Below are 25,515 nucleotides of genomic sequence, written 5' to 3'. Positions count from 1 at the left end.
AGACCCTCCTCTTAAAGAAACGATGTCTCCCCCATATATTTGTCATTTGATCCATCAAATACCAGATGTAAACAGGGCCAAAGAAGGTAAACTCCAGGAATGTTCCAAAGATCCTTGTGTACGGAATTACTTTCCTATAATTTCCACCGGTTGTCTATTACATTCAGCATGTGAAATTGATTGTCAATCAGTGTTGCTTCCTTAGTGGGCACTTTGATTTCACAGAAGTGTGATTGACTTGGAGTTACACTGTGTTATTTAAGTGTTCCCTATATTTTTTTTGAGCAGAGTAGTTTAAAAAATGTCAGAAACCTAATGAGTGATGTTTATTTATTTATTTATATTTTTTAGGCAAAGTAACAATGTATTTTGCTCTTAATGGTGCTTAGTGTCTTTATGGAGAAGTAACGCACACAGGAAGGGCTTCCATAAAGCATGTTTGGCTCTAGATAAAAATACTAGAGAATGTAACGCTGATAGATCATTACAATAATGACCATGAGCACTTGTGGTGTGAACTGCTTCATTGTTTTGATGTACTACTCAATTTACCTAGAAATTATAAAATGGTGCCTCCATTGTCTTGTGGTTCAGTTAAAACCAAGCCACAATCTGCCATTTGGACAGCTTGATAAAATGAACATTACTGTCTATATAATCTGCACTACTTAGTGTTAAAAGTAACACTTAAATCCACTGCAAAAATATAAATACAATTTAAAGACAGCTTTCCCAGCTTCACTTATAAAACCAGTTTATTCTCTTCGTACAAATGTTTTTGAAATATGAATACATCATGGCAGTCCTTATATAAATTTCAGTCATGTAGCTCTGGTGCAGCATCACAATGCTCCTGACACTGAGAATGAGTAGCTCTGATGTTGGTGATACTTTACTGAACCTTGCTGATAACAATTACCCATGTTGCTTACCATTGAAGATTCCATTAAGAAATCAAATGTACCTACAGCAACAGAGATGAACAAGCTCAATTCTCTCTAATCATCTGTAAGTGTTTGGCTTCTATTACATTTCCTCCAGTATTCCCATATTATCACTTAATGGGACCCCACTTATTACTTCACACACCCATATTTCATTACCTAATTGATTGCAACTTAGAATCATTGCTTACATACTCTTTTTTATTGTTATCACTTTATTCCTCTGTTCTTTACTAATACATATTACCACCAATGCTGCATCTTCAAGTACTTTCGCACACTTGATCTCATCTCATCTGCTTGTTTCAATTCCTCTTTAAGTTGCACTATAATTGTTAATTCGTCTCCATCTCAATTTATTGATTCTGTTTTACTATCACTAGCACTGCCTACAAAGTCTTTTTCATTCTCTTTCACATGTAAAAAACTCATGTGGTATTTAAGTGCTGCTCTATATCTGAAACTCTTTCCGCAGTGACCACATTTAAACGGCTTCTCTCCAGTGTGAACTCTCATGTGGCTGTTAAGGTTTCCTTTTTGGTTGAAGCTTCTTCCACATTGCTGGCAGGTGAAAGGCTTCTCTCCTGTGTGAACTCTTATGTGGTCTTCTAAGTGTCCTCTATAATTAAACCCCTTTCCGCACTGAGGGCAGGTGTAGGGCTGCTCTCCAGAGTGGATTCTCATGTGGCCTTCAAATTGTTGTTTTTGACGGAAACATGTTCCACACTCAGAGCATGTATAAGCACACTTTTCATGAGTTTTCTTATGGACTTCAAGGTTTTCATTTTGATCAAAACTCTTTCCACACTGATCACACATATAAGACTGCTCTCCAGTGTGAACACTCATGTGTCTCTTAAAGCTTCCTTTTTCAGTGAAACTTACTCCACACTGTTGGCAGGTGAGAAGACTCTCTCCAGTGTGAACTGTCATGTGGCAATGAAGTTGTGCTTTCTGGTAGAAACTTCTTCCACACTGTTGGCAGGTGTAGGGTTTTTCTCCAGTGTGCATTAAAACATGTACTTTAAGATTTCCTTTATGACGGAAATGCTTTCCACATTGTTGGCAGGCATAAGGTTTCTCTCCAGTGTGAACTCTCATGTGGACACCGAGGTTTCCAGGTTGAGTGAAGCTCCTTCCACACTGTTGGCATTTGTACGGCTTCTCTTCTGTCTTTTGAGCTCTTTTTATTGAGGACGTCTTTTCAGTCTGTGAACAACTAAAAGATTTTCCTTTCTCTTCTATTTCATTCAGTACTTGACTCTCCTCTTTCAGTGCCATTAAGTCTAAGGTGAAAAAAGACAAATAAAAGTAAACCCCAGTTTAATGGCACAAAATAACAGGCATCAAAACATTTAAAGTGTCAAAACAAACAAACAATATTCTACATCCACTAAGCAACTGCAGGAGATGTTGCATGTAATCCGAGAAACCCTTCTCAGTCCTGCTAACTCCTTACTTACTTAGGATGTCTCGAACACTATTAAGATTGCATTGAACCCCTCTATTTTAAAGTTTGTGCCAGGAGATCTAATTAATTAGGGGCCAAGCACCAAAGGCAGGCACCTATTGTAATCATTGGTGTTTTTCTTTTAGCACGAGTCTATGGTAGCCGGTAGAACTGCTTGCAAGAACATTGTGAAATTTGGAACACAGATAGATGACAATCTCAACATGAACCACAGCAAGTTTTTAGTCTCTAACTTAAACTTAAAAAAGAACGCTCTCTATCCACTGTTCTGTTCCCACTGTGCTCTGCTCACATGCTCTGAATAACAGCTTTTTAGAACTATACATTATTTGATTATAATTGGTTTAAAAAGTTTGATTGTTGCATAAGATTAAATTAAAAACTATTTATTGGTAGATAATATTATTATATTTTCTGTCCAATTTTGATGTCATTTTATAAAATGTTATAAAATACAAATACAAGTGGCAAAAGTGTTACACTGTAAAACCTAACAGTGGAATTCGTTAAATGAAATGAGTTAATTTAACTCAAAAATTTCTAAAAGTTATTTAAACTCAATACATATTAGTGATGTAAACTCAAACGCGAATTAGGTTAAGCAGAACTCATTTTAAATAAGTTACTAGAAATTAATTGAATCTATTATTGCCATACACTCTATGTCTATGATCGATCACAAAATATTTAAAATAAATATAAGCTTAATCCATGATTTCTAATATAGTTTTTTGAGAAGTCACGTTTGTATAATATAGGGTTCTAGATTATTAGATCTTTCATTACTAGATAAATAGCCTAACTAAATGGTAATATATTACTTTTAATAATAATTAAACAACCATAATAATAAACTATAATAATAACGATAATATAATAAATACATACATCTATTTCATTTAGATTTAGATTTATAATTTTAAAATAATTACTTTTACTGGAGGCAAAATATTTTCCGGGTTTTTTCAAAAACCGCGCGCATTTTTTCAGTCAATCACGTCTGCTCATGCTCATCCTCTCACCAGTGTTGCCAGACGTACCATAATTATCGTATTTGTACCATAATTTTGACCTCTGTACGATGTACGATCAATAATACCACAATGTACGATAATTTCAGAATTTTGTGACACCATGGTCGTTGTAATTATAGAGCTTCTATTCTCAAAGATCTAGCTATGTGGATCCTACGTCTACCTTCATGATTGTGAGGAGACGTGAACGTGGCATTACGCATGTCTTTCATCCAATCTTACTTCTTCTCAACCTTTGGGCGAATTCCAAACGGCTATTTTGCGCCCTTCAAGGGCACTTCTAGAAGGGGACTCCATTTGTAGGGACGTTCCAAACGAAAGTGAGCAACTTAATCCCTTCACGAAGGGCCCTTCCAGAAGGCCGTTAGCGAAGGGAACATTCCATGGTCACTTCACGGAAGTGATTTCCGTTAGTGATCACGTTTGCGCAGCGTTGTCAAGGTAACATTTCGTCAGTCATTCCCTTCGCCAAGGGAGTTCCAAACGGTTAAAAGAGACAGAAATGCCCTACTCCCTTAAAAGAACTCACTTCAAAGGGATCTGCCCTTCGGAGGGAGTAGGGCGTAGGGATGCGCACTTCCATTTGGAATTTGCCCATATCATCGTGGAGAATGGCTCTCTCTCACGAGCACAGGTTAACGTTCCTGTCACACTTAGGTCAGTTGTTTCAAAACTGAGGTTGTTAGTTTAACAATAAAGTATAGAAAATGAGTGCTGAAAAGGATAAATAGCTGTAACATCTAGATTAATAGCTGTATTTTGAACATTTGACTCGGGTAAATTAATTAGTTTAGCATTGCAATAAGGTATAGAAAATGAGTGCTGAAAATGATAAATAGCTGTAACATCTAGATAAATATCTTTATTTTGAACGTTTGACTCAAATACGATAATTTTCTTCCAAATACGATAATTTTGAGCTTCTGGTACGATACTTGGACATTTCCAATCTGGCAACACTGCCTCTCACTCATGTCACGGGATCACAGTAGGATGGATTGCGACGTAGTCCTGGAAAATATCAGGCAAGTTAAGCTTTTCAAACTTCTTTATTGCTGTTTTAAGCACTTTCGAACGACTTGTGTTTTATTGTCAACTTTATTGTGTATAACGTTGTCTAGCAAAGATCAAGCAGCTATGGCGTCATTACATCAAAGTTATCAACAGGAGGTGTTAAATATGCAGTGTTATACACAACGGTTTGTCAGTGATAAATTAATAAATATGTTTTGTGGTTTCTCACAGTCGGACACAAACGAGTCCAGCAATTTTTATTTTTAAACTGGAGAGGCGGCTGACAGACTAACGTTAACTATCTTCCACATCTTTAACCGTCACTCGCGCCACAGCTCTGAAGCAAGGTAAAGCAAACACACATTCCCTATTTTCAAAAATGTTTAAACTTTTTGTTAATCGTTATTTATTATTTGCTTTGTCAGTTTCATCTAGAATATCCATGTGACGCTGACGCTGTTTAACGTTACTATACTCGCCCAAGCCCGGTGAGGAGCGTTTATACTCTGTTTTGTTAAAATTAAGTTAGTTAACATTTTAGACTGTTATTTGCTCCTCATGTTGTCTTATTTAAAATTCATACTAACAAATTGTCATGTTTTTTACATCAATCTTTTCAGAGCAAAGCCAGCTAGGGGTGGTGTGATGTCATTGGCAACAAGCTGCTGCAGTAAAAGCCTAAAATGAAGTAAGTAGAATTCACATTATATTTATATGATGGGCTTTAGGATATATACAAATTGATGGGCTTTAGTGTTTATTACGAAATTACAAGATGTAATTTGTCACGTTATAAAAAGTAAAGTTCTTCAGTTTTTATTTTTTGATGAATTGCAATTAATGCAATTGCAATTGTGTCCTTACCAGAAACACAAATTCAATCTCTGCTCTTCTGAAGCAATACTGTAATTTTATGTGAATATTAGATTTGAAATTTAGACCTAAACAATGATCAATGGTGAATACACAGCACAGATGAAAAATGGCAAACCTCAACTAGCATCCCACAAGAATAACATCATGACATCTAAGGACCAGTAATGTTTGTAGTGTGCTACCATTTTGATTCAGTCTGTATTGGCAGAGTGAATGACATCTTAAATTTCAGGTTGGCTGTCATTCTGTCAGTCTTTTTTATTTTGTGTTGCTTCAGAAGAATACCAGTGAAGTCTTTTAAGTTGTGATTATAGTTATAGTTATATACTTAATTAATACAGATGAAAAAAAGATATTTTATAGGTCTAGGAACATTCCAGTTGCGTAGCTGTCTATGGAGGCTCAGAAAGTTCTCAGATATCATTAAAAATACCTTAAAGGGATAGTTCAAACAAAAATGTTTAACTCAAACCATTGCAGTCTATCAGTCATATAATGGCAGTCAATAGTTACCAAATCTTTGAGGGAAAAAAAACATACACAGACAAAACCCAATTAAACCCTGCGGCCCGTGGTGATAAATTGAGATCTTGAGACACAAAACAGTCTGTCTTGTGCAAGAAACTTAATAGTATTTATATCATTATTTACCTCTGATCCACTGGAACTCTCCGCTGTATGGAGCGTGTTCACAACAACCTGTGCATGGTGCGTCAACGTGCTCTGGCGATTGTAGTCGGTGAAAAGTCAACACTCCCAGATGGGTTTGCACAAGAAAACGTAATCTTTTAGTTTTTAATCAATTGCCAGAATCAGGATAAGCACAAGTCATTATCATTTTGAGTAGCCACTATGCACTACGTAAACAATGAGTGATGTGTACGCATGACAGACCGCCGTGCATGCATCTACTATGGCAGATCACGTTGACGCATCACGCGCCGGCTGTTGTGAGGACAGTAGAACGTTGCGATCGATCAAAGGTAAATAATAATATAAATACTGTTCAGTTTTTTGTACAGACCGATAGTTTTGTGTCTCAAACCTCAATGTATCGTCACGAGCCACAGGGTTTAAATTGGAATACGGGCTTGGAACAACATTAGAGTAAGTAATTCTCATTTTTGGGTGAACTATCACTTTTTCTCTCTGTTCTGTAATAAAGAACCTTAGATTGTCAAATTAAATAGTAAATTAGTAAAATGAGTTTATGTAAATTAAATTAAATCTCTAAAACATTTAGCTGATATTCACATCTGAAAATCCTGCTGATAAACAACTCTGGAAGTTGTGATGTGAAAATTAAAGTACTACAGGTTTTTTGTTTTAAATTGTGTACATACCTTATTGAATAAACACTTTCCCGATCCTTCACACCTTTATTGTAATTTATGAAAATGTAAATATGTCTGATTTGTTTAGATATGATGATATTTGGTGACGTACACTAACAACTTTTACTGCATTTAGAAAACGGGAGCCTGATCAGGTGCAGATGGCAGCTGTCACCATCACTGTTAAGGAGGAAGAGGGAACATTATTCTTAAACCCAATGGAATGACAGCAGAGACCACGTCAACTAGATGAGCCCCAGAGACAGATCATCATTGAAGACCTCATCACCTAGACGGCCATCGACGCAAGACCACGAGAACCAGATGAGTCCTCTCCAATCTGACTTTGTGGCAACATGGAACTTTTGTGTCTATGTTAATATTAGTCTGTTTCTTTCTTATTCTGAGGTTGCTGTAGCCACCAGGTCTAGTCTGTATCCAGATCAAATGGTCACTGCAGTAATGTAAAGTTGCTTTGACACAACTTGTATTGTAAAAAGCATTGTATAAATAATTTTGACTTGGATGTTTTGATTGTATCTGAAGATGATGTCTGCCAAGTCTTGGCTCAGTGTACGGGTTTTTTTTTTGCACTAATGTATTCCCTTATAGTATACATACTTAAGATTAACAGTACTTTCTATACAAAATTTAAGAAAAACCTTTTTTTTTTTTAATTTTATTTTAAAATTGATCCACTGTGTTTCATATCATTTATTGTTATTATTTTTAATATCATCAATTATAATTAGTATTTTAAAAAGGGATTTTGTTAAACATTTCCTTGTTTTTGCTGTCTTTGCTTATTTGGTGAAAAGTCTGATAAGATAGCGTAAATGTTATTTTTTTAACTAAACAGATCAATTATTTTTATTTATGCTTTAAAACATTTGTTGTATTTCAATAAATACTTAAGAAAACCCACCTGTTCTGTCATTATTACCAGTGTTTTTGGTACGTCTTATGTAACTTTATTGCTTTGAGTTTGATGAACTTAAACCATCTAAGGCAATCGGTTTCCTCAAACCATTCAAGTAGCAAAAAGTTGATAAGACTTAGTTGGATTTGTTACCTGAATTCAAACTGACTGAGTGGAATAAACTTACATTTTTAAAGTTGAGTTAACTCAAATAATTGCCTAAGCTAATGTTAAAAAGAATAAGTTAATTAAACTCAATGTATTTGAGTTTATAGTACTCAATTTTGGGTTTTACCAAACTTAAATGGTTTAAGGCAATCAGTTTCCTAAAACGGTTTGAGTTACCGTAACTTGTCGGGTTTTACAGTGTAGGAAAAGCACCTTAAATACTGAGGCGTCTGATTAACTGGTGTGTTCCAGTCCAGGATGAGTCACCAGAGGAAGCAGTCAGCTGCTTATTTACATGCTTCACTTTCAAACGATAAGCCATACGTGAGGTTGATGAATGATAGGTGAATATTTTTATTTCCTCCCCAATATACTGTAATTAAGTCTACCTCAAGGACCATTTTTTCTTTGACTGACCAACTAATAAAATATTAGTTGACTCTTCTCATAAAGTAGCATTCACTAAACTATTAAGGGGGCAGCCCTAGTCGAGTGAAAGCGACGACCAGACTTTATTTCACATACGTCATCATTACATCAGAGCAAGTTAGACCACATGCACATGACTTTTATTTACCTACTATGTATGAAAATTATTACACAATCCTTGCAGTGAACAATACTATTTAAATATTAAATGACACAATTCTTTAAATGCCGTTTTTAATCCAGCACACTATAAGAGTAGGCAATGGCCTTTAAGGGAACTTTAAGTAAAAAAATAAAGCTGAAATCCTTTCAAAAAGAAAGCTGCAGGAGGCAGACAGTGTAGAAAACACCCACAAAAGGCAAATTAATTGAGAAGATGTACAGGACAGTTCATAGGATAGTTCAGCTTTGAGAATGAAAACCAACCTGTTTGTTCCTCAGTATCTTCATGTTTGACTCTCAATGTTTCTTCAATCTCAACGTCTTCACTCTCCTCTTTAATAAACGCCATCTTAATGTTGCATGGATCTCAGTTGCCTCACCAGCTGTTTTTTTTTCTGTGTTTGGAAACTTTGTCCTGTTCAAGATGAGAATAATTAACAGAAATAAAAATAGAAAATAACAAAGAAATACATCTCTGTGCATGTCTCAATCAGCTCTAGTTCAGTAGTCAGTGCACTGGTAAGAGAGTCAGAGTGATAGTTAAAAGATTACTATTAAATGATCTGATTAGACAAACACTTCAAACTTTAACTTACTATTCAGTCAAGTATTTAACGATTAGTATATTACATTAATCATTAAAATATGTTATTATTAAAATAATTGTATTTTAAAGTTGTTATTGCAACAAGCAAACATTTGCAGTTGTTTGTAAAAGTTGTCATTACTCATGCTTGAGTTTGTTCTCGTTGTATTTACAGTGTTTTGAGCAGCAGGTCTCTCAGCGAGCGGCGATTCGAAACAGTGAATCATTTTGTGAATCAACCGATTCAACTGACTCGGAGTTTGTAATTCGTGTTTCTGATCTGAATCACTACAGAGAGAGAAATCAGACGCTGTGTGGATGCGCTTTACTCTAACAAAATAACGTTCATTATTAGATAAAATATTACAGTGCTACACGCAATAATTACAGTTTAAATCGCGTGTAAACCATATAAAAGACTGAACGCTATGTATGAATTTAAACACTTTAAATGATTGAGACTACAGACCTTTCTTCAACTGAAACGCTGATGCAGGAGCGCGGCTCAGCCTTATGACGTCATATACCAGCTCAAAATAAAAGTCCTGTTCACGCGCTTCTGTGTCTACAATTCAAAAGTGCCGAGGTATTTACAAAAAGAAAACATATTCGAATAATAAAACATGGCAATAGCATTCAGAGCCCAAATAAAAAGAGCTGCTTTATTATTATTATTATTATTATTTTTAAATATAGAAAATCAAATAGGAGTCTAAATGTCAATCAAATATGTTTTCAGTACACAAATATAAACAAATATCAAGGAAGGAATTTTATTTCACTATTTAGTGTATCTGCAGAATTTTTATAAATATCAATTTAAGGCAATTTATGACCCTTATTAGGAGCTGCACAAGTAAAATGAACAGTATGAGTAGGATTGGACAGTGTACAGTAGAATATTAAGCCATAGAATGACATGATTTATAATTCAGATACAGGTTCACACACAAACAAAATATCTTATACCATGGCATTTCAGCCTTTATACCATTAAAATGGATGATTTATTATATTTATTTAAAACATAATATTATTGTCTTCATTGTTTACATTTTTAGAGGGTAACTTCTTTCACATTTACAGCTCCATGTGTTTGCTGCATAAAAACATGGGTCAATAATTGCAATAATTTGACCATAAACAGCTGAAAAAAATGTATTGGAAACACTGATCGGTAACACTTTCTATGAAGCCCCTATTTATAATACATTATGAGGGTATTTCTAAGGCATTATAATGAATGCATAATGCATTATAATAAACCTTATAATATGTTATATCATTTCATGAATATTCATAACAACAATTATAATACATTATAATACTTGTGTATTTGAGGTTATAAGTTTTAAAATTATGATTATTTATAACACACAATGGACGCATATTTAATCTACCTAATTTATGATGGACTATATCATATTACATTTATTTTTTACATTATCTTTTATTTTGATGGTCCCCTTAGTCTATTGACTATAAGCTTACACTTTCCAACTACATGTCAACTAACACTCCTTAGAGTATTAGTAGGCTTAGGTTAAGGTTAGGCTCGGTGGAAGGTTCACATACTTGCAAAGTTACTTATAATCAGTTTGTCTTTGGGGAACCATCAAAATGCAGTGTTAGCATATATTTAGCATACTACTAATAATAATTACTGCTAGCTGACATGCAGTTGCAGAGTTACTAATCAAAAGCTGTCTAAAGGGTACTATCAAAATAATCAAACTGATAATACAAATGTGTCATATCTCATCTAATACCTGATCATATGGCTCTTTGAGAAATATTATTATAATTACTTATAAGTGGTCTTTGTATGCTTTAAGTAAAGTGACATGAGAAACATGGCAAGATATGAGACTTATAATACGTTATAACTATGGAGGAGGTAATATACTCTTAAAATCTATAACCACAAATAAGTAAAAATTATAATACATTAAAACTGTTCTTATGAATACTCATGAGATGATATAACATATTATAAGGTTTTTTATAATGCATTATAAATTAATTAATCTTACTATTCCCTACCGGCAGAGAGCGCCATTGATTCGGCGGGGAGGGGTAGTGTTCAGCAGGGAAGGGTCCAGGCAAGGGGCGGCGGCTTCCTTAGCGGCATCGTCCTCCTCCGCCTACACGGCACTTCTGGGGGGATGGAAACGGCCCGGCATCCTAGCCCGTCAGCCGTAACGGGTGCGGTCCTCGTCTGGACCCGCGGGGTTCGGCAGCTCATCCTTCTCGGGGCTGGTTCCCTCTACACACCCTTGAGAGGCGTGCTCAGCATTTCAGTGAAAAGACTTAAGATATAAAAATGTTGACTTGTTACATGATATTTTCTCAATAAAATCCTGGAGGCCAGTAACTGAGGGAGACATAGAAGGCCTCCAAGGCAAATCAAGGAGCTCGGAGAGCCATGGCTGTACAGACAGTTCAGGGAGCCATTGTGGATCAGGCAGCTCGGCAAGACAAGACAGAGCGGACAGTTCATGCAGCCCTGGTGGAGTAGCCTCTACAGCCTTGGCCTCAGCGCTTGGCCCAGCCCCTACAGCCAGACTCATATAGCTAGCATGTGGTGCTGCTGATGTAGTTGAATTGTTGAAAAAAGTGTTTTTTTTTTTTGCACATAAAAATATTTTTGTTGCTTGATAAAATTATGGTTGTACCACAGACATGACATGGACTGTACCTTATTCTATAGTGTTGGTGAGAGAAGTGAATGAATTATGTTTAGAAGAATGTGTGCAACTTTAGGAAAGGTTAAATTAGATGCAATATTATAACAATTAACAGTGAACATTAACAAAAAGTCTATTAATGTGTGTATATGCACTGAAATGATTGTTGGAAAAAAGTATGGCAGCTAAATGTTTAGCAGTGGTAAAATAATAATAATAATAATAATAATAATAATAATAATAATAATAATACATACCTTTTGATTAGGAGGCATAATGTTGATTTCAGCTATTGTTAGTGCAGCAGACTGTTAGGTGGTTTATGTGGAAAGGTCAGTTTTCTCAGATTATATTATAAACAAAAATGATAATATTAGAAACATCATAGTACCTTTTTCACTAAAGTGGATAAAATTAAATCTGTTTCTGGTTAAAAGTAAATAATTGTAAACTTCACATTTCTATTATTTAAGACCTATTCAGTATTAAGTGTAGACTGTGTAGGCAAACGAACGCAAAGATGATGATCATCCAAATGTGTATACACACATGTAACACTCTAAATAAACAAATTAACAACTATCTACCTAGTTACTTAAATATAACTACTTTTTTATGTGTCTTTTTTGGTTTGCACTTTGTAAGCAGAACAGATAACAAAAAATACGATGTCATCATCAGTCACGAAAGCACAATTGATGTCATAGAACTGATGTTCATAATATGAAAAATGTATTACAAATGATATTTTAAAATTAAAATATTATTAACAGTCAATTACAATTTGCAGAAACTATGACTTTATATATATTAATATTAACTTCATGAATTCAAATAAATACAACAAATAAATTACAAGAACAATCAGTATTTTTCTTGTAACATTTTTTGACAAAATGACAAAATAATACCAAATGATGTTTGACAGTGAACGCATCTCCACTGCATAGCCGAATATAAATGCTGGTGTCAGTCACAAATATTAAACATGTTTAAAAAAAACTCTTTGTGAAAATGACCGGCAACGACTAGTTCTTGAATTCAAAGATTATGCGACTTTTTGTGCCAACTCCAAACAGTCGTGTAGTGTGTTCTCAGCTTGCAAACAAGACTTTTATTTTGGTCTGGTGATTTGGCGTCATACAGCTGTACAAAGGTGTGTGCTTTAAAACATTTAAAGTAGACCATACTTCCTCTTTTCCTTGGACATGTCCTCTTTTTGGACCGTCTGTCCGGCCGGGATTCCTAAATCACACAAAATGTCCGGGATTTGGCTTTTGCTTTCTACAGTCGCCATTCAGTGAAGGCGTTTTTGTATTAAAGCTATGCTCGTGTTGAATGTAGGGTTGCCTTTTTTTTACGGAATTGGGTTGATTTTCTCCTGTGGGTTAAAATTTTTAAATATCGCATAAATTCCCTTGTGAAAAAGAAGTGTGCTCAATTGTACTGAAAGAGTACTTTTTTACGTACTTAAATTCTGAAAAGTACACTTTTTAAAGTGCAAAAATATACATTTGATTACATTGAGTATCTAAAATACACTTACAGCATACAAAGGATTTGTATGACATTTCTGTATAGCACAAGAAAGCATTTAACTTAAAGCACATTTTAAGTTCTTTATTCTAATGAAGAGCATGTTTCAGATGGTAAAACTAGATTCTGTTATTCTTACCCAGTTCGGCTCTACTGTACACACCATTCAGTCCCTTTCTACATTATTTGGGAGGGGTACGACAAATGTACTGTCCTGTAATTTTACCATTACGCATTTTCTTTGTGTCAGTGTTCAAAGCATGCATGTGATTGGTTTCAGACACCTCATACAAAAACTTGGATGAAATATTCAACTGAATGTCCCTACACAATGGTTTCTTGACTTCACAAGATTCTGCAAGACTAAACAGCATTTTTTTTCCACTATCACTGTAAACATTATGGCATTTTTTTGCAGACCCCATCACAGCCTTTGCAGTCTGATCTTTTCATAGCCTTTATCAAACCGGCTGACTGAGGCAAGTAAAAAACACTTTAACAAGTAAAGCATTTAAAAATACATATCATGAAAACAATTGTCACAAACTGGATATGCAAGGTGACGTAAGTTTCAATCACAATGTAGTTTATTCTACAAACTCAGAAGCTCCCAACAAGAGAGCAACAATAAATGCAGTGCAAGTAAACAGGAAGTGTGGTACTTTAGGCAAAAGTTCACAGCTGTATGTATGTATGATAATCCTTTTCCTTCCAGCACAGCAAACAGAGCCGGGCAGACACAGGTAAGCTCCAGTATAAGAACCTTGAGACCAGCCACAGAGTGAGGGGTGAGTGTGCCTTATATGTGCTGCAGGTAAGTGGATTCAGGTCGAGTATTGCCAGACCATGTTGACGCATCGCGCTCCGGCTGATGTGAGCCATTATTTGACTCAGGCGCAGGGGAAGACAACCCTGTTGAAAAAAAACAGCATATGATGGTTAGGTGTGTTTTGGTGCTGGGATGCTGGTTTTAGCTGGTTTATGCTGCTCCTTAGCTGGTCATGTTGCTGGTCAAGGACCAACATAATCCAGCAAAGGACCAGCATAAACCAGCTAAAACCAGCATCCCGGCACCAAAACCTACCTAACCAGCATATGCTGTTTTTTGTTTTTTTTCAACAGGGAAGAATGTCTCAGATTGAGTGATTGAGGTGTTCTGTTGTTGGATGTAATAATGAACATAGCAGTTGTCATTTACTCCTGACATCTGAGCCACTAAAGATGCAGAGGATAACGTTACTTTCGTTTTTAAAAGGAAAGCGTCGATTCCGATCTACATATGCATCTATGTTCATGCGAATCATTCTTGATGCAGCAAATGTTATTCTCAGGGGTGGACAGTAACGAAGTAGTTGTGGTAAATTTTTCAAGTATCTGTACTTTACTGGAGTAGTTTTATTTTGAGTAACTTTTACTTTTACTTCACTACATTCCAGAGCATAAGATCGTACTTTTTACTTAACTACATTTCAAAAAACATGTAGTTACTCCATATAATATATCACGTGCTCCGAGACGCAGAAGCAGTGTTTTATTCATGAACAAACTGATTCTTTTCAATGAACCGTTTCTATCGGTTCGCAAATCACAACAAACGATTCATTTACGAACTAGACTGATCCAATTGCAGCGGTTCTCGAGTCGACAACTCATTGATTCAAATGAGCCGTTTAGAGCGAGTCTCCAGTGAACTGAATTCACAAATAAGAACTGGGAGATCTTGTGCGCATGCGCGTGCGACTTATGCTGCGAAAAGTAAGTTATAATGTTGAATTTTAGGATTAATTATTGTAACTGTCAGCTGTTTGCGAACTAAATCTGCTGTAAAGGGTGATATATTTAAGCCCGCTGAAATGATTGAATGCAGAAACATCAATAGTTGTCTCAATGTTTTAGGTCAAAATATGAAACGAATAACACAGATTAAATAAAATAACTCATGCATGTTCATATTCCTCGCTGCTGTAATGTTAACAGTTTTATTAAAATGCTACGCATTTAGCCCTATGTGACGTCTGTTTTTATTTTGTTTATTAACGGTATAATTTTTTATATTGTTTGGATCAACTAGCCTAGTAGACAGATATAAATGTTTATTCATAACCATACTGAAAATAAGTAAATATTGTTATCTGATGCTAACTGTCTAGCTAACAAGCTTGCTGGTGCTAAGTTGAGGAAATTTTCAGATATGAAGTCCAAATATTTATAATCAACCACCTAGACAGATTACATCTGAAGATGGAAGTGATGTTCAGAAGATGGTGACTACAGTAATTGTCAAAGTCTGGGGGCATTTGGCCAGGGGTGTTTTTACACCACAGACAATGTTTGAGAAAAAAAGGAAAATATTATAAAAATATAATTACATTTTCCTTAAAATGTCCTTCCTAACTTCAGGCCTTATTCTCATATCATTTATAACTGTGACGTTCTACAAAACAAGCTTTAAAACACTTTTTTTCTTACTGGTGAAAATGAGATGGTCAAATCACTTTTCTCTCAGGTACATCACAATGTAAGCTTCACAGTGAACATTACTACATCACTCTCGTCAACAACAAAAATCTTGACTCCATATAGGATAGTGGTTATTTTGAGAAAATCCAAGGTTTTTTGAACAGTAGGATTATAAAAAAAAATATGCTAACATAAAATTAAATTAAGTAGCCTATATAAAATTGCAAAATAGTTAAGTACTTTTTTACTTAGGTACAAAAAAAATTTAGTACTTTTGTACTTTCACTCGAGAAAAATGGAAAAAGGTGTACTTTTACTGGAGTAATATTGTATTATTCGATCTGACCTTTTACTGAAGTACTTGATTTGTGTACTTCGTCCACCACTATTCTTTTCAAATCTTAACTGATTTTTAGCCTTATAATCCCCTGAATGTGCACACTAGATGATTCGACCAGACCACAAGACCACACACACTGTTTGATTGTAGGAACTCATTGGCTATTAGGGGTATAATGTCAGAGGGAGCCCGATCAGGTGTAGAATTGGCCTTAAAGTCTTCTACTGTGCGAGACCAGCCATAATCGTATTTGTAAGCAGTTAAATACAAAAAACACAAGCCAATAAAATAACCACACTTTAACTCAAAATATCACAATAAAATTGGACAGAAAAATATAATAATATTAAATATCAATATATTATTTTTATTTAGTTCTATGCAACAAAATCCGATATAACCGGTTTAACTAATAATCCAAATAATGTATAGTCCTACAAAGCTGCTATTATCAGAGCATATGAGCAGATCACAGCAGGAGCAGATCAGTGGAAGAGTGGGTTAGCGTCATTTGACCAGTTTTGCCTACTACTGTCACGTGAAACACGGAGTCTGGGTCCAAAATGCAGGGAAGAAATAAATTTAATAATAAACACAAAATAAACAAACGAGCAAACAAAAGGCCAACACGGCACAACACGACTTGAATATAAAACAATACAAAATAAACAGAACAGGGAACACGATCAAAAGCCAGGGATCCGGAACACAGAGACAGACTTACGAAGACAATGCAGACAGGAGGATGAGTGGGAAATGAGAGTTCTTATAGACTGAGTGATTGAGAACAGGTGTGGGATGATGAGTGCTAATGACAAAGACAGGTGTGAACAATCAGGGAAGTGCAGTGCAAGGGAAGGGAAACAGCGCTCTCAGGTGGCTGAGGGAAAACCCCACATCCCAGATCATGACAACTACAACATGGCACAGTAGCACTACTGAAAATAGGAAGGTGTATAATACATAGAAATGTCCTAATGGCGCTTTATTTGAGCAGACTTTGCTTTTATTTTATTTTTTTGCTTTTGCATTTATGGCAAATAAAGAAAAACTTGTTACTGTTCAGATTTTGTGAGCAGATGTTTGACTTCACTGGATACTGCCTGACAGAATAGTCTCTCATAACGTCATGAATTCTCCTCACACATCAATGCTGTTTTTAATTAATTTGAAATAAAAGAATGATAGAGAGAATAGATTCTAAATTAAACCCTTCTGATTGGCCACTGTGTTTAAGAAATCAATAGATATGTCTGTGATTGATTACTCAAACAGTTTGTAAATAGAAACCTAGAGTGGGCTTGAGTAGGTTTCATTCATTTTTCATTCATTATTTATTCCTTTCATGTAAATGCATTATTTGTACGAAACACATACAATTCATTTAAGTTTTCCTTTACATTTCCATGATCAGAAATGGATGGAAGAATAATTTTCTTATATTTATCTGCCCCATTTATAAACATAAATAGTAGATGGCATTAGCATTGTTCCCTCCACCATCACCCAAACTCCAACATATCTGATATTTGTTCAAACATTTTACAATGATCACATACACATTTGTATGGTCTCTATAACCAGCTTTGAAAATAATGCGAATGGCTCTTTTCTGTAAAATAAATAAAGGCATAATGTTGCTAAGGTATGTATTTCCCCATATTTCTACACAATAGTTTAAATAAGGTAAAATTATTGAACAATATAACATTTTCATCGTATTATATGGTAAACTGTATTTAACCTTATTCAAAATAAATAGGCTTTTTGCCATCTTATTTTTTAGATGCAATATATGACTTTTCCACATCAATTTCTCATCTAAGGTGACTCCTAGAAATCTGATTTCAGACACCTTCTCAATGTTTACATTGTTTATGGATAAACTGACTTCCTCCTTTCTTTTATTGCTGAATATCATAAACTTTGTCTTATTCAAATTTAAAGATAATTTATTTACATCAAACCACAATTTTAGTTTAACCATTTCAACTTCAATATTATTAGCTAAGGTTTTCAAGCAATTTCCTGAACTGTACAAATTTGTATCATCTGCAAATAATACACTGTAAAAATGTCTGTGTATTAACAATTGTATGACCGTATATTTTACCAGAAATTGTCCGTAGGCCGTGATTCACATGTATTTTTCTGTCTTTTTACATTTTCGCGTTGCATTATGGGATCTTGATTTCTGCTCCGACAACTTCTGGTGGCGTAAAGTTATACTGCACAACTTTTTATTCAACAGTTTGAGCGGTAAGTCTTTTTTATGAAGCATTTAATACTGCAATTTAACAATTTGACTGATTTTTGCAGTTAACTGTTGTTTTAAAATAGATATTGTCTTGGTGGGTCATGTAAAATACCGTATGGAGCTCATGTGAATATTCGTTAAATAACGTAACAAGTTAGTGAACTTGGTTTGTGAGATTAAAGAACTTAAGATTTTTTCGATAAATGTACAAACTGATAAGCTTTCTACGAGGAATTTTTTTGTTAAGTTACTTATGCCAACATCCCAAGTGTTTGTGGCAGTTGGTGAGTGTCCGTGAATTTACAGTTTTATTGTCCGTATTTTTTTTGTAGGCGGGAACTTGGCAAACTTGAACATCTCCCTTCATGTTTCTCCTCAGGCTCAACGTTGCATTTAAAAGGTAATTCATGTTATTTAATAGAAATTTAAAATGAACGTTTTCTTGCTTTTATATGCATAGATATGTATACGATAGCCAGTGCTAACCGTAGGTTCATAACTATTGTCTACTATCGTTAGATTGGTCGAGTCAAGACGGCTGTGTTAAAAAATGGTCTATTAGAGGTGTCTTTTGAGGCGTGTAAAGACACTTTTTAAATATAATTTGTGGCAATTGTCGTTTGTGTTCTTGTTTGAATACTGAATTTAATCATTTTGACTCTGGAACAACACTAATACAACATTCTTGTTCGTAATGACGCTAAACAGCTGTAACGTTAAGCAGGTCTGTCATTTGTGTGTGGCCATGTAACATAACACTATGAAGGAAGGAGACCAAACGATTTATTCATTAATTTAAGCATTTAATTAAGCAGTTTAGCTTAAAGTTTTTAAAGTCTTTTTGATTCAGACTGGCAGATAGTATTGCAATATGACAACATAAACTATAGCCATATAATGGCAGTCAATGGGCACCAAATCTTTGAGAGTAAAAAAACATACACAGACAAAGCCAAATGCTCGTGAAGATACATGAATGTTATGTATATGTAAAGTTATTTACCATCAGTTCATCAACCAGAATGTTCATCTGTTTGGAGCGCGTTCACAGCTGCAAGCATGTGACGCGCCAACGTGCTCTGGCAATGTAGTAGGTGCATCTAATATGGCAGATCACATGCCAGTTGGGTGAACGCACTCAGGACAGTAGAACATTGCGATGGACCAAAGGTAAATAATTATATAAATAATGTTTGGTTTTTTGCACAGACCGATGGTTTTGTGTATCAAGACCTCAAGGTATCGTCACGAGCCGCAGGGTTTAATTTGGTTTTGTCTGTGTTTTTATTTTTACTCTTAAATATTTGGTTACCATTCACTTCCATTATATAACTGACAGACTGCAACGGTTTGAGTTAAAAATCTTAATTTGTATTCTACTGAAGAAACAAAGTCACCTATATCTTTGATGCCCTGGAGGTAAGCAACATTAAATGTTTTTGGGTGAACTATCCCTTTAACATTGGTGCTGAAAAAAAAACACATATTTTTGAGATGGTGTTTGGAGGCAGAAGCCAGCGAATTTGTGTACAGGAGATAACGAGGATGAGCAGAAAGAGTAAAATGTTTAATAATGGTATTATTAAAATAATAAAAGTACAAATAGATTTAATATTCACTTAAAGAAGTTCCAGATCACCCCTTATTATCCAAATGTTCATGTCTTTCTTTCTTCTTTTATCAAGAAATGATGTCAATTTTGTTTATATGTTTTGCAGATGAAGGAAGATTCAAAGTATCAGTGGACGAAATCACCGTAAATCAAAACATCCGCTGTCCTCTGGTTGCTGTTAGCTATATGTTCAGCCTTTTCTATGTGCTGAGCATCATGTACCCCGAGGGAGCAGCCCTTACTCTGGAGTTTTTTCAGAGGTATATTTTGATAATGTTCCTTGTCCAGTTTAAAGTATGCAAAGTGACATTGTTTTTTTTTTTTTTTTTTTTTGTCTTTATGCCAAAGGAGTCTGTTGGGTATAAATCCAGAACGTGGGTCTAAAGCAGAAAAAAGAGCACAAAACAATACAGCATTCCACCAAAACTGCTTCGATTCCTGTCAGACCTGAGTGACTTTCAGAATCCTTGAAAGATTTAAAGGTGCTTACACACTCCCCTTTGATTTTCACACTTTCTCTCCGTCTCTTTTTATCTTTTTCTCCACCTCTGTCTTTCCACAATCTAAATCTATCTTATCTTTTATGTAAGGAATAATTGATGACAGGCCATTAAATTCTTAGAAAATAGTGCACACCCGAGATGGTGACCTTTATTTTCTGCATTTTTTGTGTGTGCATCAAAACTATTTTCGTAGCAGGTGACTATCAACTTTAACTGGAGTAGGTTACAACTTAGCTTGGTGAGCTGACAAGCCCTTTTCTTCTTTTACAGGTGTTTTAGTTTGTGGTTGGTAGCAGTTGAAGGAGATCAGAATCGGCAGGTAAATATCCAGGAGACAGATTTTCTGACAATAGGAACAGTAATTAAATCAAATATGAGAAGAGTGTGCATCAAAAACATCTACATCATAACCGTAGTTGTGATTTTAAGACCTGAATCATAATTATGATGTTCATTTTATAATAAAATAGTTTTTTTGCAATAATATACGAGTTCAAGTGTGTCCAAAATACGTTATGCAGGCCATCTGCGGCCTGCTATCAATCCTGTGGCGGCCCACAAGGGATTTAAAAAAAATGATATACATCTGCAGAGGTTTGGAAACTATCTAAATTTACCGATATTGCATCAAATTCGTCATTTTGGACCAACTACCCACCCTCACAAAGTTATGTCCAATGATGGAAATGCATGACAGATCTGTCAAAGCTGTTACTAATGTTTATTTATTTCAGTATATCAAAAAAGAGTGATAAAAGCATCTCATTGTGGTGTTGTCAAATGTAAAGTGACCTTTATGGATCACCATTGAAACACAGCAGCTAAAAGTCTCCCAGAAAACTTTATTGCACATAACTTGGTTAGCCTTGAGGCTCCGACTTTCTAGTATTGTTTGTTTGTTTGTTTGTTTGTTTGTTTAGCTGAAACATGTTTTTTTTTTTATATTTGTTTATTAAAACTAAAATACAATATTAATGTACATATTCATAACAATAAATGTAAACTTGAATAACTTTTCATATTTAATTATTTTAAGTGATTCCTCTCAATCTGCAGTAATCTGTAAAATGTATTTTCATGAATTACAGCCATTTAAAATATTGTTTTTGTTTTGCAGCCAAAGTAGCAGCATCTGGAGAGGACAAAATATTACAGCACTGGTGCTAAATAGTGATCCGATGGGCTTTGATAATGATCCCTCTGGCTTCAGTGGATAGATTCTACAATGACTGTTCTGTTTTCATATGACCAACATAACCTCACGTATACACTTTAGACAACATGGCCATGAGCAGGACCCTGACCTTTCCCTGTCAACATGACAGTTGGCATTCTTTTTGTTCATATCGTAACAGTTATGGATGTTATGAAGTTTCATGTTAAACATTTTATGGGTGTTTCAGTTATGTGAACAACTGTAATGGGCAATTTTGATCCAAACTAAATACTTATCTAAAACAATGTTTGTTTGTTTGTTTGTTTTTTAATTGAGGGATATCCTATGATTATAATATATATCTATACATTTATTTAAAAAAATCATCACAGCCATAAGCAGGACCCTGACCTGACATATATATTATTGGCTCTGTTGAGTAATAGTTCTATGCTTAAAATATACAATAATTTTAGACTTTCGAAACCTCATGTGATCTGCACTATATTCCTGAACTGTTGTTTTTTCACTTCATCCATGAAATTAGTTATGTTTATGTAATATGTTTTATGTTTTTTTTTTTTAAGTGGGTGTTTCAGTTATGTGAAACTCTACAATGGGCCATTCCGATCCTTAGGCATATCGACCAAAAGTCAATAAAAACTCAGTTTTTCTTAGAAGATTTGTTTCTTTGGTTTTTAAAAAGTCACTGTAGACAAACACAATTTTTGCTCTTGGTATAATATTGAAAAATATCAATTTTAGATTTTCTTTTTTTGCCAGTCTGTTATTTTGTTATTTTAGTTAATGTTTGCAGTTTTTAAACTGTATGTGTGCAATACCATATTTAACAACAGACACCATATTAAATAATAGTAAATGTCCTGTTTTTTTATTGTAGGAATACCATTAAAACACACAAAAAAACGATAATATTTAATTGTCAGTAGGGATGGGAATTGATACGATTTTTACAATTCCAATTCCATTTTCGATTCTGCTTAACCATTCGATTCTTTATCGATTCCCTTATCGATTCTCATCTGGAAGAAAAGGGACAACAAATTGTTGATTAGCATAGTTAAACTGTCTCTGTTTGGGGCTTTGTACTTAGGGTTGAGAATCTTTGTCATCTCCCTAGAAAATATATAATGGGAATAAATGAGTCCTGCAGCTTTATTAGCCGAGGACATGCTAACGTTGTTGCTGCTGCTGCCGCTGCTGGGTTGAGAACTGTTAGTCCAGAGCGGATCGAAAACGCAACATTCTTTTATTGTTATTGCATGCTGTGTGCGCAAATGTTTTAGCATGTTAGTGGTATTTCCTCCCTTTGAGGAAATATCTACGCTGCAAGTATTGCAAGTTGCCCTATTTTCGTCTTTTTTGGTGAAATACAACCAGACTTTTGAGCGTTTGTTCCGCTTAGGCGCCAATGCTTATTGACTGAGCGTAAGCTACGCAACGTGCTTAAGTTAAGGGAATCGTTTGCAAATTTTGCAAACGATTCGATGGAATTGAAACACTGGGAACCGGTTCTCAACAAGAACCGGTTTTCGATTCCCATCCCTAATTTTCAGTCAACTCACTTAGATACATTGACTGCGTAATCCTATTTTCCCTTTTTCAGACTCCCCCTAGCTGATCACTAGGTATTGGTATTTCGTTCGCTAAACTAGGTCCTACATTTACAAAGAATTGATTTAATTCATGGACCATTTCATCTTTATTTTCAATCACCCTATTGTCCTTTTCAAAATATTTAGGTAGTTCCGTTCGTCCGGTCTTATTCCCAATTACATTGTTCTGAATATTCCATGTAGCCTTTATATTATTTTTATTTTCATGCAGCATTTTATTATAATAGTCCTTCTTTGCTTGTCTCAATATATCAGTCAACTTATTTTTATATTTCTTATAGCATTTTTCTGCATTCTCTGTTCTTGATTTGATAAACTCTTTATAAAGTCTGTTTTTCATTTTTTAATCCGTTTGTTATCCAAGGTTTACTATTTTGCCTTTGTTTGGGTCTGCATGGGATCTCAGGACAATGCTTATTATACAGAGTAAGATAACATTTAAGAAAAGAATTATAAGCGTTGTTTACATCATCTGTATACACCTCTTTCCACTCTTGTTTTAATAAATCATTCCTAAACTTATTGATATGATCAGCACTCCTTTGTCTTTTGTATATTTGATGGTATACTGTTTTTTTAGGCAACTTATAGTCAAATATTGCAAATATAGGCAGATGGTCGCTTATATCATTTATTACCAACCCACTAGTAATGTGATTCTCTAAAACATTTGTAAAGATTTTGTCTATTAAAGTTGCACTAGTTGTGGTTATTCTACTAGGCTTCGTTATTAATGGATACAGCCCATTTTTATATAATATCTCTAAAAAATCTGAGTTTTGTATATGTGAATCTACCTTTAGAAGATCAATATTAAAACCTCCACAAATTACGAGATTTTTTTTTGTTATTTAGACCATGAATTATTTCTTCTAATTTATCCATGAAGGTTTCCACTTTTGATCCTGGTTTTCTATATACACATGCAACAATAGTATTCCTATTTCGTTCTAATTCTAATTCTACAGCTACACTTTCCATTAAATCATTAATGGCTGTTGTCATGCATTTAACTGGTCTACATTTCAATTCATTATTAATATACAGGGCCACTCCCCCTCCAGTCCTATTGGCTCTGTTGGTGACATATAAATCATAGCCCTTTAATTTCAGATCAACCTCCTTGCCTTTCTTTATCCACGTTTCAGTTAAAGCAATTAACTTAAATCTTCCTTTAAATGTCTCCAAAAAATGTTTGATTTCAGAAGTGTATAAAAGAAAATGCCTGTTCTATTTGTCCCTCCTCAAGTTGTTCCTCAGTGTAATACTGACAAGAATCCCTAATATGATTAAATAAATTAGTATCTGGATCCACATCATTTTCAAAATCATATGTGTCACGTTCTATATAATCATCACTTGCAAAGGCTTCAGTCTTAAATGAAAAAGTCATGAGTTCCTTATAGGAGATCCAATAATCAATCAGAAAAAAAGAATGATGCACTCATTATTGTCATTTGTACAGATCCAGGTCCTTCATTTTTCTCACCATAATCACCTTGGCTTGTTCCGGAGGTCCATTCGTCCGGATGAAAACTTTTCCATTCCTGGTCCAGATTGATTGAATTTTGTTTTCCTTTTTCAGGGTACGGCTGGATAATTTCTGCATTTTTCTTTGTCAAGTGCTCATTTAAATACACTCCGGTGCCTTTAAGTTTCTTAGCTTCCTTCAGGATTTCCACCTTGTGCTTCCTACTTGTCCTTACTTGGAAGAATGTGACATGCTGAAATTTGCTGACTGTCCAGAGGAATGGTTTTACTCTTCATGAAGCGCACCACTTGTTGCTCCAGGGTTTCAAGCTCCTCAGATGGTGCATCCTCACCTTGTTGGTCACCAGATGGGCCTGTAGCCCGGGCATAACTTTGATGCCTAGTCTCTAGGTGATTACAAGGTCATCAACTCTGGAATACTGTTCCAAGTCATCCACCCTTTGTTCCAGGAACTCAATACGTTCCTCCTTCTGTTGGATAATTGTTTTTAGTTGCCTGATCTCCTCCATGAGGTTGCCAGTCCTTACATAAGTGGACTAATATACCACCTGGACAGCAGGTTCCAGTATCTTAACGTCATTGGGGCCTTCAGTGTTCAGTGACCATGGCCAGCTAAGCTAGGTGATGAGCAGAACTTCTCCCACCTACAGACTCTGGCAAAAATGTTTCTCCCTGGAAAGTAGACCTAGATACTCCAGGAGTTGCAGTCCTTCAAGGAGCACATGCATGGAGAAGGGGATCCTCAACATAAATATTATAATTTTATGTATTCATTTATCTGTGTCAGAATTAGTCATTGCTCTGCAACAGGATCAAACGTTTTGATAGCCTTCAAATCCCAAAATCTGCCTAAACACAGGTTAGAATATATACTTTCATATATGCTTACCTCACAGGGA

General features: G+C 35.0%; 1 protein-coding gene and 1 long non-coding RNA gene across 2 annotated transcripts; one reads left to right on the top strand and one right to left on the bottom strand.

Annotated features, from left to right (window-relative positions):
* Nucleotides 1-737: 737 nt before the first annotated feature.
* LOC141333869 (uncharacterized) lies at nt 738-9,006 on the bottom strand. The gene is made up of 2 exons (XM_073839026.1): nt 8,616-9,006; nt 738-2,230 (listed from the first exon to the last, which is right to left on the bottom strand). The coding sequence occupies exons 1-2, from the start codon at nt 8,698-8,700 to the stop codon at nt 1,296-1,298; spliced, it is 1,020 nt and encodes a 339-aa protein (XP_073695127.1). The 5' UTR covers nt 8,701-9,006; the 3' UTR covers nt 738-1,295.
* Nucleotides 4,457-7,266, top strand: LOC141333902 (uncharacterized). The gene is made up of 3 exons (XR_012355438.1): nt 4,457-4,951; nt 5,084-5,151; nt 6,810-7,266. It is a non-coding gene; the product is annotated as an uncharacterized lncRNA (long non-coding RNA).
* Nucleotides 9,007-25,515: the final 16,509 nt, after the last annotated feature.

The sequence above is a fragment of the Garra rufa genome, chromosome 4, assembly GCF_049309525.1.
Source record: "Garra rufa chromosome 4, GarRuf1.0, whole genome shotgun sequence".
In the NCBI taxonomy this organism is placed as follows: domain Eukaryota; kingdom Metazoa; phylum Chordata; class Actinopteri; order Cypriniformes; family Cyprinidae; genus Garra; species Garra rufa.
Note: the sequence above shows the minus strand (reverse complement) of the source record. Positions and strands in the feature narration are given on the sequence as shown.